This window comes from Cinclus cinclus, chromosome 3, assembly GCF_963662255.1.
Source record: "Cinclus cinclus chromosome 3, bCinCin1.1, whole genome shotgun sequence".
Lineage (NCBI taxonomy): Eukaryota > Metazoa > Chordata > Aves > Passeriformes > Cinclidae > Cinclus > Cinclus cinclus.
The window spans coordinates 115,701,806-115,719,129 of NC_085048.1; the positions used below are offsets into that span (position 1 = coordinate 115,701,806).

Below are 17,324 nucleotides of genomic sequence, written 5' to 3' on the forward strand. Positions count from 1 at the left end.
GAACCCCGCACCTCTGCCTGGGTGGGAAGGGAAGGGAAGGGAAGGGAAGGGAAGGGAAGGGAAGGGAAGGGAAGGGAAGGGAAGGGGAAGGGAAGGGGAAGGGAAGGGGAAGGGAAGGGGAAGGGAAGGGGAAGGGAAGGGGAAGGGAAGGGAAGGGAAGGGAAGGGAAGGGAAGGGAAGGGAAGGGAAGGGAAGGGAAGGGAAGGGAAGGGAAGGGAAGGGAAGGGAAGGGAAGGGAAGGGAAGGGAAGGGAAGGGAAGGGAAGGGAAGGGAAGGGAAGGGAAGGGGTCCCTGCAGACACATCTGGCAGCAGCACTGCAGCCAGGAAAGAGCTCATGTTGGGGAACAGCACCCCCCCAAAAGCCCATCTCCAGCTGGCAGACCACTGGAGCATTTCTGGATATTTCTGCCCGCATGCCTGAAACCCCCAAGTAAAATAGTGGTCGGGATCATTAAAACACTCTTGCCAGAGTCGGACACGGTCCCCGCTCGGCTGTGCGGGTGTCACATCACCCTGAGCACAAGCAGCGGGAATGTCTCGGGCACACAGGACAGAGATGTCTCAGCCGTGGTGCGAGAGCCCCACCGTGCTCTCTTCCAATCTGGACCGCAGTTGCACAGGAAACGCTGCTCGCTTTTTATGTCCAGTAACCATAAGAAATACACGGCCAGAGGGAACAAAACAAACAAACAAACAAACAAACAAACAAAAACCCTGGTGCAGGACAAGCTGTGGATCATTGAATCTCTATGCAGGGCTTCGAGGGCTAAAAAAATTCCCATCCACAAATTCACCCATCTTTTCTGGTTTTTTCCCCCCCTTTTCTCCCTTTAGCTTTGGCATGTTTGGGGTTGAAGGCCGTCTGTCAAAGGGGGAAAACACACCGGGAAGGGCTGGGGGAGCACGGGGAGGAGGCTGCCGGAGGCGGCGCGGGAGAAATAGGGCAGAGGACTGGGGGGAAACAGGCTTGCAAGAGGCAGGCGTGCGGTAGAAATTGTGGTTTTCGCTGCAGCCCCTCGGGGTGTCTCCGGTGACCGCCCCAGGGTCACGGGCGGGGTCGGCCCTGCCCGTCGGGACCGGCGCAACTCAGCGCGGCTAACGGAGGGGGCGTGGTCGCGTATAAACCCCGCCCCCTTCGCGTCTCATTGGCTGCGGCCGGCCCCGCCCCTAGCGCCATTGGCCGGTGCGCGGGCGGGTTTCCCGCGCGCGGCCGGGCGCGATGGCGGCGGAGCGGGGCCTGGAGCTGGTGCGGGAGCTGCACCGCGCCGCCGGCGGGCACCTGCCGCCCTTCCGGGTGAGCTCCGGGAACGCGGGCGTGGGCCCCGCCCGCCCGCTCTCGCTGACTGTGCCCGCTGTTGCAGACGGAGGAGATGCGGCAGGCGCTGGAGGAGATGCGGGCGCTGTACGAGCGGAACCAGGCGGACGTGTGAGTTGGGCGCCTGATCCCGGCGCGTCCCGCAGAGCAAGGGCGGTGCTCCTCGGCCCGCAGCTCTCCTCCTACGCCTCTTTCTCCTTCCCCTCATCCCCCAGGTCCGAAGCGAAGTCGGGACGGACGGACCTGATTTTCCTGATCCGGTTCCGGCACTGCTGTCTGCTCCGGAACCAGCGCTGCCTGCTCGCCTACCTGTGAGTGCGGCGGGGGGTGTCCGTCTTGCCTTGGTTTTCCTTCCAGCATCTCCAGGGACAGGGTGCTGGGACTCTCGGCCAGGGCAGGTGGCTTTTGCACGAGCAGCGAGGTAGCTGTGGAGCTGGTTCTCTTTGTGTTCATTGCTGATGTCACCGCAAAGAGAAAGCTCTGCTTCCTCCTGCCTGCTCTTTAAAAGTTTAGATTACTGGATATCACTGTTGCCTGGGGATGTTGCCAGCACTCACCTCAGCAGAGGTGGTGGGTTTGCCCCATTTCTTCCCCTAGGTATGACCGGTTGCTACGGATCCGAGCACTGAGGTGGGAGTATGGCAGCGTTCTGCCCAACACCATCCAGTTCCACATGTCTGCTGAAGAAGTGAGTCGGGCCTCGTTTCAAACTCTTCCCCTCTTTCCACACGATCCTCCTGATGAATTATTTAGTACGATCAAAATAGGGTAGTCTTACCCCCCCCCAGTCCCGCTCTTTAACACGTCTTTCTGTAAATACTTGTGTGCACTCACTGTCTGTGGGTACAACCCTGTTAATGCCTGCAGGTGGAGTGGTTCAATCGGTACAAAAAGTCTCTGGCTACCTACATGAGGTCAGTAGGAGGAGAGGAGGGGCTGGACCTCACACAGGACATCAAACCTCCCAAAAGCCTGTACATTGAAGTATGTACAAGATTTTTGGTTTCTGTCTGAGAATAAACATCTTCCTGACTATCTCTTTTTGAACATTTCATCCCCATCCCAAGTCAATTCATCAAGCAAAACCTTTCAGAATTCCAAAGCTTTCACAGGTTTCTGTGTTTAACTCTGCCTGCCAGCATTTTACTCCTTCTACTGAGGGCACAAAGTATGTTGAGATATGGCATTTCTAGTCTGAGGGGAGTTTGTGGTGGGGTGAGTTTTCCAGTAAGAGGTTTTTGCAGAAACTTAACTAACTAGACCAACTAGAAACAACATTCCCATGCTAAGGACTGTTACCTGGAGGGGGTGATTGTTGTTTTTTTTTTCATTGGACTCTTACAGACCTGTGCTTCCACTTTGCAGGTGCGGTGCTTAAGAGACCATGGGGAATTTGAGATCGATGATGGCACTACCATACTGTTGAAGAAGAACAGCCAGGTACCTGTGGCAGGAGTGTAGTCTGTTCTCTTCCTTCCCTTTCATTCCCATGACATCCCCCTGCTGCTGCTGGCCCTGCAGCACCTCCCTGTCCCTGCACACACAGCTCCTTGCACGTGCTGTCTGCGTGGTCCAGAGTGCAGCTCTGCTTGATCTGGTGCCATAAGGCACTGGATGTACAGCACAACAAACAGAGCTGGTTGTGTCCAGCAACAGATCTAACAAATTCAAGGAGGGTTTTTCTGTGTTTCTGTGCAGCACTTTTTACCCCGCTGGAAATGTGAGCAGTTGATCAGACAAGGAGTCCTGGAGCATGTTCTGTCCTAAGTGTGCAAGATAGGAGGGACAGCTCTTGCTTGGTGGCCTGCCCGTGGTGGAGGCTGAGCTCTGGTGTGTGCAGGACTTCAGGCACCTCAGTATTTCTGCAGTGGCACCTTGCCACTCCTAACAGCCTTTAATGCCTTAAAACCACAGATCTTTATGAGCAAAGGGTGCCTGCAGGTAATATGGGAATCCAGGATAGCAGGGGGGACATTACCCAAGCACCACAGCTACAACCAGGGTTTGTGAATTCATTTTTGTTTGGAGTGGTTCTTTGTTCACACTGTGCATGTTGGGAGTAAGACACCAACTGGCTGAGCTCTAGAAGCCAGCAAAACTCCATGGTTGCAAAATAAAGAACTCCTTCAGCCTCAGTCTTTTGGGTTTTTAAGAGTTAATGTGGTGTTCATTCAGCACTCTGATCTTGGCTCTCCAACCAAACCCATCCTGACCCTGCCGTGTGATGGTTATTTAAGTATCTCAGTGGTACTGCTCCTCCAAGTGTCAGATAAGGCTGCACAAGGATCTTTCCAGGATTAGACCTGAAGCCTTGTCCCCATCAGAGACCCATAAATGTTGTTTCTTGGGGTGCTTTGTGAATGTTCATTGCAGTCTGGGTCATGGGCCTGGGTTTTTCCCAACGTGCTTGGTCTGTGCCCCTGTTCCTCTGAAGAACCTGTTATCCCTGAGCACTGGTCTGGCAGGGCCTACGGGCTGTTTGGAGTAAAGGTGGGAAAGGGAGCAGAGGGTTTTAAAGATCCTGGTTAGCACAAAACCAGAACAAGGCTGAAGAGCTGCATTCCCTGTTTGGTTTTCCTAATGGAGCTGCTCAGCTCTTGCACTGTCGCTGGGAAAACACTTGCAAAAACATTAGCCCTAGGTAAGACTAGAGCTTTGCTTAGCCCCCATCTCAGACTGGAGCTGAAAAAGCAAACAGCTGGGGAAGAATGCAGGAACAGGATAAATGGCTCAGATATTACAGCACTGCTGTGTCCTGCTCACTGCAGAGGCAATGATCTGGTTGATTTTGGATCCTAGACTCAGGCTTTAGGAGGAGCTGTCAGGAGTAAATGTTCAGCAGCAGATGGGGAAAGTTACTGAAATACAGAGCAGACTGGGGAGAGCAGGAGGTGTTGTAACATTACAAACGTTTTAATGCCAAAACTCAGCTTTCCTGCTCGGAGTGGGCCAGGCATAGGGACCTGCAAGCCCTTCTGCCCTGGCTTTCAAGATGTAATTGTAGCTCCAACATCAACTTTGCAGAGAGGTAGCACCTGCATCACCACCAAACACTGCCAGAGAAAATCCTGTGGGATGGCTGCCCTGAGACTGACACGACACAACAGCACACTGCCACTGGGAAAGGCACCAAGGCTGCTGCTTTCAGTTGGAAAATTCAGCTGTCTGCAGGACCACTTTCCTCAAAGGACTCTAGGCTCCCCATTTGCTATTTTCTGCACAGGAAAATCCTGGCAAGACCAGAGAGGACAAGGCTGATTTCCCAACCCAGCCTTACCTCCCTTTCTACACCTGACCAGCCCCAACCAGGACCAGGGGCTGCCACTGCAGATGTCCCATCACCCACTCAGAGATGCTGGTGTGATTTTTCCAATAAGCTGCTTCAGAGCTGAGGCTTGTTCCTCCAACAGCTGGTTTTTCTCCTCCATGCTCTTCTGCTTCAGCTCAGCAGCTTGCAGGGCCATTGCAAATCTCCTCTTCTCTCCACAGAGCTCTTCAATCAATAGTTTGTTCCTAGAGATTTGGGCCTAAAGCAGGGACAGACAGGAGGCTTCAAGTTCAGCATCCCATGCAGGGGACCGCATGGGCAGGGACACACAGCACCAGCCCCTCTGGCACTCACCTGGGCATCTCTGAGCTGAGCTGCCCTCTCTGCCAGCACAGCTTCAGCATTCCTCAGACTCTGTTGCAGCCCCTCTGCCTGCTCCACAGCTGCCTGCAGCAGCTGCTCGTGTTCCTCCTGCAGTAGGCAAGAAACCTGTCTTGGGGTTGTCCCAGCACTCTCCTGGCCTCTGGCAACCCTGGACTGTGCATTTCCCCAAGGCATTGTTCATGGACCCTCACACTCCTTGAGTCAGAGCAGGGGGGTTCATCAGAGGTGCAGGATACAAAGAGCAGTGGGACAGATGTCTAGAACAGCACAACCTTCCCTAGGTCTGCACCAAACCCGTTTTAAGACACGGCACAGATTTTCCAGCAATGTTTTCTATAAAAATAAGCCATTGCCCTCCCCTCTCCTAGCCATGTCCAGGAAAGCTCAGGGAGAGACAAAGTTTCCTTGGATGCAGTCCTTGTGCCTGCTGATTATAATTCCTTTGGTTTTAATTTGCCCCATCTTTGCTCAGAAGACAAATTCACAAAAACCCAACACTTGGTTGCTCAGTGCCCTAGAGATAAATCCACCTGTTTGAGTGCAGGATGGTGACTGGAGGATTCATGAATAATTCAAGTTGCGGCTGAATTTGAAAGTAAGTGTATTTTCCATGTGGGTACTTTATATCTAGCATCTTCCACCCAAACCTCTGGTGGGTTCAACCACAGCTGCCTTCCAGGCTGCCAGGCCAACAGTATTCCCTTCACAGTACCCTTGTGAGCTCCTGCAATTCCCTGCTTACCTGGGTCTTGACCAGCTGCCTGCATGTTTGCTCGGCCTGCTGCTGGAGGCTTTCCTGGAGCTGCTGAGTCTTGCACTGCTCCTCTCTCAAGGTGTTTTGCAGCTGCTCAAACTGCTTCTTTGGCACCATTTTGTTTATCTGGGCCTTGGCCTGCTGCAACTGCAGAGTGTGCTGGGCCTGGGCCAGGCTCAGGCTTGCTTTGGCTTCCAAAAGCTGTAACACAGAAAGGTTGACGGCTGCTTACAGCTTTGAGCCAACAACGGGACAGACTCAGGCTGTGTTTTGGGGAGAGGAGAGGTTAGACAGCACCCTCAGCTCTCACCCCAGCATGGGCACAGCAGAGCTGCAGGACCATGGAGTGGTGCTCACTGGGCAGCCTACAAAGCAAGGGACTGAGAGCACTGAGAGCTGCAGGAAGAGAAACAGACCCTTCACTCAGAGATGCTCACCTTGCTGAGTAGCAAGGAGCAGGAATTGTTGGAGGGATTCTCTGGGAGTGAATCGCAGTGCCAAGAGCTGCCATGAGGGCAAGAGACAGGGGGCTGGTCACTCGGGTTCTTGGATACATCCCAGGCCAGCTGTGATGTGCTAAATGTCCTGTACTGCATGTCTTCTGCTTCCTGTCACCAGCAAAGGGCAAACCTGGTACTGGGAAGCAGGTTTGGTCCAACTTTGCACTAGGGCTGCCTAGGAACGCCTGGCATGGGTAAGCTGTAGTTTGGAAAGCCAGTCCCCAGGGTAGAATGCAGGAGGGGGATATTAACACATTGGAAGGTTTCTCACATTGGCTTTCCTCTCTCTGTCCTGGTGATCCACGTTACTCTGTTCTGATCACCTTATTTCCCATCCCTCAACAAGCCCTGGCTGGCTGCTGACATCCCTTCTCAACCCTTACCTCATTCTGCCACTCCTCCAGCTCCTCTGTCAGCTGAGCCATGAGGAACCACAGCTCCAGGAACCCTGTGTGAGCCACCTCCACTCAGCCTCCATCCCCTCTGCCCAGCCAGCCTACACAGGACAAGGACAGAGGGGATATCACAGGGACAAGCAAGCAAAGACCTCTCCCCAGCTGCACCTGAACTGGCTTCAGCAATATCTAAGCAGCAGGGAGAATTCTTTGTCCCCCACAAAGACGAAGAGGACAACTTTTTTTCTGATGGGGGAGAGTGTCCAGCACAGCCCCAGGCAGGATTCGGATACCAACATCACAGAGACCACTCAGCAGTCTCCACCCAATGAAGGACACCCACCTTTTCCTGTGAGGCCTGGAGCTGCTGTTGGAGCAGCTCCATCTCCATCCAACATGCTGCATGCCTCTGGTGGTGCTCCAGCCTTGCAGCAGTCTCTGCTCCTCGTAGCCACTCAGCCTCCAGAAGCCTGTGGCTCTGTAGCTGGGCAGTGCCGGGGCCATCACTGTGACCAGCCTTGTGCTCAGGGGGTTCACAGCCCAGCTGATGCATCTTGACATCCGGGTGAGAGAGCTCCTCCTTGCCCTTCTCACTCTGAAAAGGTTAAGAAGGAAAAAAAAAGAAAAAAGAAGGAAAAAAAATCATGCACAAGAGGCTTGGGGTGACAATGACAAAGACTGACAGAGCCATGTGGGTTTGAGACTGGGAGTGAGAAATCTCAGGGAGAAAGAGTAAAAAGAAAGTAGTAGAAGTCATTAAAGACTTTCCCCTTCTGGAAGACTTTCAGTGGCTTTTGTCACACACATTTTCCCTGCTTGACAAGTTATAAGATGAAGCTGGTTCTTCAAATCAAGACTGGGTTTCAACATTTGAAACAAACATTTTTGCTTTCCTCTATGAACACGTGCACTTTCTGTCCTTCTAAATCCTTCAGCCGAGAGCCTGGCAGTTGGAGTTTATGGCTTCTTACCAATGCTGGAAACTGCTATTTCAGCCAGCTCCTCCACCTTGTCTCTACCCAACTCACTCCTGTTTTTCCTGCTGGGATAGGATCAGCTTCAGGTCAGAGAGCAGCAAAGCACAGCGCCCCAGAGGAGGGGCCTGTTTTGGGTAATCCCACATCTGGTTTTGGCCTGCAACAGGAGGCAAAGCCAATCCAAAACAGATATGGCCTGAATTGATGCAGGAGTGAGTCAAGTGCCTCTGCCCCAGCCCAGGGCAGACAGCCTGGGGACATCCAAAGTCCTGTAATGCTCTCAGAGGCCTAAAAATCAAGGGATGAAAAACAATGGGAGGGACAGCTCAGCAGATTGGGATCATCCACACCAGAAACCTGTCCATCCCCAGATTTATGGCTCAGTGGGTGACCCCAGTACCTATCTAAAGCTTCCTAATCCATCCCATGTTAACTCTTCAGCAAGCTTCTTCTCCAGCAGCCAGCACAGGTCTCCTATGCAGGGTGAGATGCAGAGTGAGAAAACTATGCACAAGCCCCATTTATTCTGGCATTCTGTGGTGCCTCCCTGACCTTTTCCAATTTGGTTTCCAATGACAGCAAGGACTAAAAAAAAACCTGAGAAAAAAAAACTTCCCATAACTCAGGCAAAACATGTGGGGACAATCAAGAGACAATAGTAGAGAAGGAGCAGGTCTTCAAGGGAAGGCAAATAAAGGGGAATAAGGACAAAGAGCATCACATTGAATTTATGTGGCTTCCAGCTGGCTAAAATTATTTTGCAGTCCTGTGGATGCAAAGTGACTGATTTATCAAGACACACCAAGACTTCATTTCAGGGTAACAGGTGGTGAGGCCAACCCCTCAATTGCAATAAAGCCATGTCTGGAGGAATCAGCTTTTTTGTGAGGCCTCTCTGACTTTACAGTGCTGGACACAACAGCTGTGACCCCAAATCCAAGGTGGCCTCATTATCCTTCCACGACTATTGGTACTCCCAGTCTCCCATGCTCCTTCCACTCCAGGTACTCCCATTCTCCCATGCATACTGGCACTTGTGGGAATGAAGCTTAGTCCTATGTTGGACAATCCTATCCAATAACTGCTGCTAAACACCAGGGCCATGTAGGACCCAAATTCCTCAAGGGAAGGAGCAGGGTAACAGAGCATCCATCCTGGCAGGGAGGACAGCATTGCAGTTTGTGGCAGTGCCTGTGGCACGCAGAGGAGCTGTGTGAGGAAGTTCTTCCTCCCTTCTTGAAGCACAAGGACCAGTCCATGTGGTGTTTGCCCACCTCAGTGCAGCTGCTTTCTGAGTTTTACATCAGAATTTGGAATGCTGTGCTTCCTGTGGCATCTCCAACATCCATGTACGAGGCAGAGGAGATGAATGTGCAGCCAGCCACAGCCACAGGAGCACACCTCAGCTCCCTGATCACACTCCCACGGTCAGTAAAAGACATAATATAGCTTTTGGATTTTTCTACATGTGCTCAAGTAATATCTATTAATTGGAAGTATCCTAATTCATAGTCCACTTCATGTGAGCAGCAGAACATCACTGCTGTTAGAATATCCAGAGAGAACACAGCTGCAGTTACAGCACTCAGCTTCTACATGGTGTTAAGCAGCCTTGTGTCTCACAAGGCATCTGCTTTTTTTTTGCAGAAGCATGTTAGTTCTTCAAACTACCTTTGCATTCAAGCCTGACACTCTCTTGAGCTCCAGGTTCATTTTCCAACTACTGCATGACATCTTTGAGCTGCCTCAGCTCCAGTTTCAAGCTGTTCCTCTTCAGCTCTGTTTTGATATTCTGAATGTCAGGTTTCCTCCTATGTTGTTACACCATTCTGTCTCCCAGAGCTTTTTTCCTTCTCTTCTTGCCCTGCAGGTCAGGTCTATGTCCTGAGATGTCTGCCATTTGAAGGCATTTAACTGTGTCCTCTCTGCCTCCTTGCTAAGCACGTCCCCTTGCCTATCAAGATTCCATTTTTCCCTGACTAGTGCTTTCCACTTTGGCTCCAGCTTCTAGACTGAACAGGCCATTTGTTACAACAAACATCTGCACTGTCTGCACTGGTGTGTCCATCATACAACTGTTTATTTCTTCTCTGTTCCTTCAGTGTTCAAGTTGCAACAGAAGATTTTGGTCTACCTGCTCATCTGACTTAGGGAATCAGCTCCTTTTTCCCCAGAGGACAGCTCTCCAGACACCTTGTCTCTTTCAACACCAGAGCCCTCAGCTTCATTGTCTCTGCATAACTCCCTTTTAATCCTGGTGCCTTTTAAATCTTTTTATACCCAGCAGCCAGCATTTCACACATCTTGGCATGTTCATCATTAACCTTTCCTTACAACTTGAGCTGCCTCTGCTTCCACAGAGACTTGGTTGTCTTTCTTCTGCTTCCTCTACTGCCTGTCCTGAGTGCCCTGCTCTTGAAGGCCTCATCTTGGAGCCTTTATTGTTGGGACATCACCTCCTCTCACACCAGTGTTGCTGCAGTAAAGCCTTACAGCTGTCCTCATGCTGGCATTCACTCCATAACAACTCTTGGTTATGCTCAACCTCTGCATCTTTCCTAAACATAAAAGCCATTTTGCTGACCTGGGTTAGATATCACAGCCTGAAAAGCTCAGCCAGCCTCTGAATGTTCATTTGCTGGAGATGCAATACAAACGTTTTTTTATGTTGCAAAGTCAAGGCAATTTGTTAAACTTCACAGAAAGTTCCCACACCTTTTGCACTTCTCAAAGATTCATACCCATCATATCTTTTCCAGCAGCTCTGAAAGCTCCACACTACAGTCAGTCCTTCTGCCATTCACCAGAGATATATTAGCTTAAATGCCTTGTATTCCTGTTACTTGGGTTTGTTTCCCTGGTCTACCACAGACTGCAGCCAAATCACCTCCTTTCTTCCTTACCTACCCCATATCTCAACCCTAAAACAGGGATAATGACCTACCAAAATCCTCTGCTTGCATATTGCCAAGGGGAACACTGCTCCTAAAGGGAGACACAGCTGGGCAGAGGCAGAGGAAGAGAGGATAAACAGTTTTTCAGTGACAACCTCATTCTTTCACAAGCCAGTCTCTTGTACCTATATGGAGAAATTGAAGACATTTTTAACTGCTTTTAAGATAGCAAGTTGTGATCATCTAGCAAGTAGAGACAGGTTTGCTAAAGGACCAAGAAAGAGGTAATAAGAAAAGACTAACGAAAGCTCTTATATATCTCACTGTTTTAAGATACAGTCTTCTCTGGGCACTGCCTCTAACACAACCTTGTAGAATATGTAGGGAAACGTAGAGTCTTGAAATAAAAGCACTCATGTAAGGGGAGTTTAGATATCTCACTTCAAACAACTGCAGCCTTGCAATTCTGCCCAGATTTTCTTCCAAATTAAAACAGCTCTCCAGCCCTGTGAAAAATCAGCCCAACCTATTCTGGTATGAGCAGGAGGTGCACCCCCAATCTCCTCCTTAGCCTCAGAAAGAGAATGGTGCCAGGCCTCAGGCTCGGTTTGTCCCTACGCTGTGTCTTTATTTCTTCTCTGTCCTGGTCCAGCTGTTGCCCTGGATGACAAATATCTTCTGTGTGCTGCTGTCCCACCCTGGCCTGCTCCATCTCAAACCTCTCCTCCAGCTCCAGGCTCCATTCCCATTTTTGCTCTTTCAGGCTATTAATTATAGCCCAGTATTTTGCAACTGTTTCTTCAAGATCTCTTTTCTGGTCTTCCATCTTGCACATCTCAGCCTTGAAGCTTTCCTCACTGTCATTCCTCTCCCTCTCAAAGTTTTTCCACATTAACTCTATTTCTTCCTCATTTCTTCCTCCATGGAAGGAGATAGGATTGGGATATTAGCACCATGCTCCTGAGAGCTTTCCTCTCCTCCAATAGTTCCAATTTAGATTGACCTATTCATGCCACTCAACAGGGGACTCTCTTCAGGCAGTTTTGGTCCCTGCTGAACTTAGGGCAGCAATCAGTCTCATGAAGCAGTCTCTAACAAGAAAACAGTGGGTCCCATTTCTAGCCAGGAAGCAGCACGGTTCTCCCCATTCTCCTGTGTGCAAGGAATCCCAGAGAGGAGAAGGGAGAGGTCAGGGCATCATCTGCCACTGCCCCTCATATCCTTCCTCCGCTGCAGAGTGGTTCCTTGTCAGGATGTGGTGGCGAGAAGCCGCTGCTCCCCACAACTCCCCTGTGAACACTGGAAACTCCAGGATTTGGTGTGCACACAAAAGCAGGACTATAAAGCAGGCAGATCTGTAGGCAGCTTTTTGCTCCTTGAACTGTCCCATCACCTGCATGGAAGCTTAGGATTTTCTCTTGCAGTACTGCAACACAAAACCCAGCAAGCATCACTGACCTCTCAGTTCAACAGCAAAAGGAGTAAATGTGGAAACTGAGGCCTCTCCCATGAGCATTCACAGAGGAGGCTGGGCTCACACTCAGAGCAAGCAGGTTAGAAGTGTGCTGCAAGCCAAGGATGATGGGGCTTTGATACAGTCCCTACATCAGGAGACACCTGGCTGCTTCTCCTCTTGGTCCTGTCCCTGGTTTTACTGTGACAGCAACACTGAGCAATCTCTGGTTCCTCACAAGGCCCACACAAACATGTCAGAGAGCCTTTGCCAGCCAGTGAGGCAAAGGCTCCAAATCCTCCTACCAGCTAAGACAGGCTGGAGAAGCACATGAAATAACCCCACAAGAGTGATGAGGTACCACCCTGCTCCCCAGCCTGAACTCTCTCTAAAGCAACCCCAGTGGAGCAGATGTCTCACCAGTCACACTGCAGCAGTTGTGCTCACCAAGCAGTCAGGACATCTCCCCCCACCCCACTCACCTTGGTTTCCAGCTGCACCTTCAGGTCCTGCAGCTGCTCTTGGAGCTGCTCCACTAGGAGTGACATTTCTGTAAATAGAGAAGTAGGAACAAGAAGGCTTGGAGAGGGGCGTGGTGGAAGAGAAGCCCTGTGAGGGTAGACCTACAAGACAGGCTTAAAAGAACAGAATGGCTGCAGCTTCATCCAGTCCACACAACCCCAAAAGGTGGACATGCCCCTTCTATCTGGCAACTAATCCCAGGGCTGCATCACCCCTCTTGGCCAGGAGCTTTTATCTAATGTTCAGCTTGAATTTTCCAATGCACAGTTTGGGACTACATCCTCTTTATTGCATTATTTCCCCAATATCTTCAACACTGAAAATCTGCCAGTTCACCCATAGCTGCCTAGTTCACAAGTCCCATCACCAGCTCTCAAGTTGGAAAACCCTTCTCTCCTCCATCTCCCTCCTCCCCACCACCCATGTTCTCCTTCTTCCCTCCCATGGCTGCCCAGTACCAGAACTGGCAGCAGCAGTTCAGGCACAACAAACCTCCCCACACTCCCCTGCAAACTTGGATCTAGAGGGATCTTTGTTCTTGCTGAGAGGATGAGCACCGAGCCCTCCTGCGTGTTACCTGCTGCTGGCAGCCCTCCCTCAGCCCTGCTCTCCTGCAGCTGCAGGCGCAGCCTTTGCAGCTCCCTTCGCAGCGCTCCGTTCTGGTCGTACAGCACCTGAAACAAACACTGCTCAGGACACAGGACAAAGCTCCTGCAGCACAAACAGCATGAAGGGTCTCCCCCAGCCCCAGCACGGCCTTCCCAAACACAGGCAGACATGAGAGAATTTGCAGGAGCCAAAGAAGAAATATAACCCCAGATTTCCAAGATCACCATCGCTACACACTGTAAAGCGCAGAACAACTGCCCCTGAATGCAAAAGCACACAAAAGCACACAAAAAAGGGGGTTTGCAGATACCTCAGGGAGCTGGACCTCCTGAGACCCTCCTGACCTAAATAACTATTGGTAGAATCCAACACAGAAGAAATATCATGATCTCAGCACAAGCCCAGAGGTTTGTGTTTACATCCTCAAGACTCTCTTGGAGGCACACGGGCTGGCCAACAAGCACTACTCTATGCAGAAAAGGCCACCAGCAGGATTCACAGTGAGGCAAGGCCCACAGCCTCTGGAAGAGAACACTCCCAGGTTGCAAAAGGAATAAAACAAGGTTAAAAGGTGCTGATCCCATGGGAAGCACAGTATGAGGCGGGTGCTGTTGGTCTCCTGGTGCCAGAGACACCCCAAGGCCAGCACAAGGGTTTATCCCATCTCCATCAGCAAGGAGTCTCAGAGCTGAACACCAAGTAATGAGCCACCACACCACTGCAATGAGCCACTTCCATGGAGGTGTCTGGAGATGGGCAGCTGCTTGCTTCATTTCACACCCTCTATCCTGTACTGGAAGCAACAGCATAAAAGGCATCCTGCCTTCTTCTGGACTGTCCACTTTAAGCAGACATCCAATTGCATCCCATATCCTGCCACCCAGGAAACTCATGTGCTGCAAGAGACTATGAACTAGGACACTTCCAATTAACAAATATTACTGAGCAGATGTAGACAAATGCAAATCCTGTTTGTTTAATCTCCATTCTAAAGAGGAAAGGGGGGGGGGGGGGGTGGTGGTGCTGAGAGCATTCAGTGAGGGACAAATTCAATTTAACCTTTTGGATAAACCCGTGTGGGTGCCTTCACAGGGGTAGGTGAAGCCTGAAGGTCAAACCTTTCCATCCATCAGCATTCTCATGGACAGCTGTGGGGCTGCTCAACTAGAGGGAAAAAAAATTGCAGCACCTTGCATATTCAACCCTCTGGTGCCACCTGGAGCAATGCTGATAGTGCTTCAGAATGTTTGCCTTTAATTACAGCTTGGAGGAGGGCTGCCTCCACAGAATGGCTTTGCTGAAAGCCTATACAATTCAGCCCTTGCTGAGGGGATGTGACTGTCACTGTCCCTGCTCCCCAGCAGCACACAGCATCTGGGAACAAATGTGCAATGTGACAAGCACAGGATTCAAAGAACAGAGCACCCAGCACAAGTTAAAGACACACAAGTTAAAAATGGGAGAAGGGAAACAGAGGTTGTGTTCATGCCCCAGAGAGCTCCAAGCTCTGGGACAGAGCACAGCACCCTGCAGGAGATACAATACACATAACACCAATTCTTGGACCACCCACACACACATGCACACCAGATATCTGGACTGGCTTACCTTGACTCTCTAGCAGAGAACAGCAGCAATAAGTTTTTTAGGGGTTTTTTTAAAGTGGGGGCAAGGAGAAGGAAGGGGAAAACAAAAAGATAGAAGACTTTAGATGTTAATATGGTTTCCGAATTAGGATAACAGCTTCCTCCTTCTGCTCAAGAAGAAATTCAATAGAGTCCAGGGTGGTCTGTCCTTAAAATCAGAAATACATGGTTCCCTAACAGAATAGTCCATGGCTACAGGCAGGAAGGAATTTATGACCCACCCCTACTCTCTCCTGCCAAAAGTCCTAGCATGGCAAACAACCCATGGAGGGTTTCAGGAGTGAGGAGACAGGACTCTGAGCAAGGTAAGAGGGATCCCTCTGCCCTATGATTAGGTGTACCTCCTTCCACCCCCTCAGGCCACACAGAAGTGCTGCAGAGAGCAGCACTGTCACACCAGCAGCTACCCACACATACCTGGCACTGCCGCTCGTACTCCAGGACAATCTCGGCAAAGCGCTCGCTCTGCTTCAGGAACTCTGGGCTGTGGGGCTCCTCCTGCTCCAGCTGCACAAAGAAACACTTCTCATCAAGAAAATCATCTCCAAATGGAGGGTCAAAAGCTCTACTAAATCACTAGGGTCACGAAGGCTCTGTAAGGGGCGCATCACCTGTGGGATGGGTCACACAGAGGAGGAAAAGCATTCTTCTCTACATGTGGGACATCAAACTACAGGCAGACATTCCTAGCTAACAAGATCACAGACTCACTTCCTTACCCAGATTCATTTTAGGAGTGGAAGATATTAAAACAAACCCTTTACTTCAATACTAGTGAAAAATAAAACTTCTCTGGAAACCAAACTCTAGAAAGTTTTCCCTTGAAGACTACAGATTTATAGAATTCTCTACAACTGGAAACTTTCCTCACACACTTTTTTTTTTTTTTACCCAGCTTTCAGGTTGTCATTAGTGTGCAGGAGAACTCACACAGGGGAAGACCATAGCAAGAAAATATGCAAAATCAATTTTTTTATGAATTTCTGAAAAGTTCTCATTTGACTGCAACAGAGAAAGGTTACCTTATCCTTCAAAATGTGGTTGAGTTCTTTTTGCAGCTCCAACACCATTTCCTCAGAGGCTGACAGTTTCTCAGCCATCTCTGTGACCTTGTTTTGTAGCTGTGTGTTCTCCTGCAGATAAAATGGACATTTCCCTGATGCAGTGGGTCCTGACATGGCAGGATGGGTTTATCAGCCACAGGTCCTCAGCAGGGACCTGCAAAACAACTGGCGTATCAGCATGCCAAACACAGCACAGCTCCCAGGAGACCTTGGACATGGCCTGGTTTTGGCCAGGACAGGGTTGATTTTTGCAGGAATCAGGAGGGGATGTGACTAAGACCCAGATGTCATTCTGTACCACCTCAGTCAGTGCTGGGGACAGAGGGAAGGCTCTCTCTCACAGTTCCAGGGAGAAGGACATGCCTTCCAGGGAATATGTGGCTGCTCTGCAATGAGCATTTTGCATGTAAATCACCCTCTTTTGTACACATTTGTTGCTAATATTGTTGCTGTCACTGGTTGTTTCTTATCTCATCTCATTGCTGATTCCAGTAAATTGTTCTTGTCTCAACCCATGGTCTTTGCCTGTTGTGCCTCTAATTCTCCTCTCCAGCCACTGAAAAGCAGGGAGAGTGAGTGAGTGAGCAAGCAGCAGTGTGGAGAGTCTTGGTAGGAGAACTAAACTGGGGAGCACCATTCCTAAGTCACTACAGGACAGCACATTGCTGATACCACGTGGGCTCATCACTCCAAAGGACAAGAGTGAGTTTGCACAATAAGAGCCAGACAGCCCCATAAGATCATCTCTACCTCTGCTCCCCAAAACTGTGGTTTCTCTCACAGTTAACAAAGGCAGCAAGTCCTGAGCTATCTCCATCTGTACTTCTAAACTGAACAGAACTGGGGTTATCCCAGGCATGCAGACACCATCATCTCTCTGCTTTTGACATGGTCCCTGGCACAATTTTAGCTTTGGTCATTGTGTTTCCAGGTGTTACCAAGGGCCAAACCACTGCCAACAGACAACAGGGCAGTTTAGTAATGGCATGGCAAGGTAACAAGCTCTGTATTTCTGTATTTAACACGACTGTATGGATGTGGCTGATGATTCTTCTGCATAAAACTCCTGTTCTTCCCAACAAGAGCAAAGTGAACCATCTATATTTGTCACCACCTCTGCTTTGCCACCTCTGAAAAAGTGAAGATGTTTCATCCAAGGCAGTTTTACTTACATTCATCACATGGTTCAGTCTCCCTTGCAGGTTGGCCTCTTTGCCCTGGAGGAGCCGTGTATCAGCCTCCAGCTTTGCCTGGTGACTCACTGCTTGCTGCAAAAGCAGCTCTTTTGCCTCTATTTCTGCCTGAAAATCCCTGGAGGAAAAAAGCAACATGGTTGGGGCAGACAGAGCATGCTCCTGGATGGCCACAGGGTACAGGTACCCCCTCTCACCATGCACCATAGGGGATGGAGAGGACTCTTCAAGGACTTTCCTGCCATTGACACATTGGCAAAACAAGTGGGATTTTCAAAAGGGACACCTTTTGTGTTGGAAATGCAAGCACAGAGAGCTCTCAGGGCCTTGTGCATACAGGCTCAGAGAT

General features: G+C 50.2%; 1 protein-coding gene across 3 annotated transcripts; it reads left to right on the plus strand.

Moving 5' to 3' along the window:
* Nucleotides 1-1,202: 1,202 nt before the first annotated feature.
* On the plus strand, nt 1,203-3,451 carry GINS1 (GINS complex subunit 1). 3 transcript variants are annotated; one of them, XM_062489484.1, is made up of 7 exons: nt 1,203-1,295; nt 1,363-1,427; nt 1,532-1,627; nt 1,914-2,004; nt 2,184-2,300; nt 2,682-2,756; nt 3,015-3,451. In XM_062489484.1, exons 1-7 carry the CDS (start codon nt 1,221-1,223, stop codon nt 3,081-3,083), a joined length of 588 nt encoding a protein of 195 aa, XP_062345468.1. In that variant the 5' UTR covers nt 1,203-1,220; the 3' UTR covers nt 3,084-3,451. The 3 variants fall into 3 exon arrangements, with proteins under 3 accessions (XP_062345468.1, XP_062345469.1, XP_062345470.1); XM_062489485.1 differs by lacking the exon at nt 2,184-2,300; XM_062489486.1 differs by lacking the exons at nt 1,363-1,427; nt 1,532-1,627; nt 1,914-2,004 and having other exon boundaries at nt 1,221-1,295.
* Nucleotides 3,452-17,324: the final 13,873 nt, after the last annotated feature.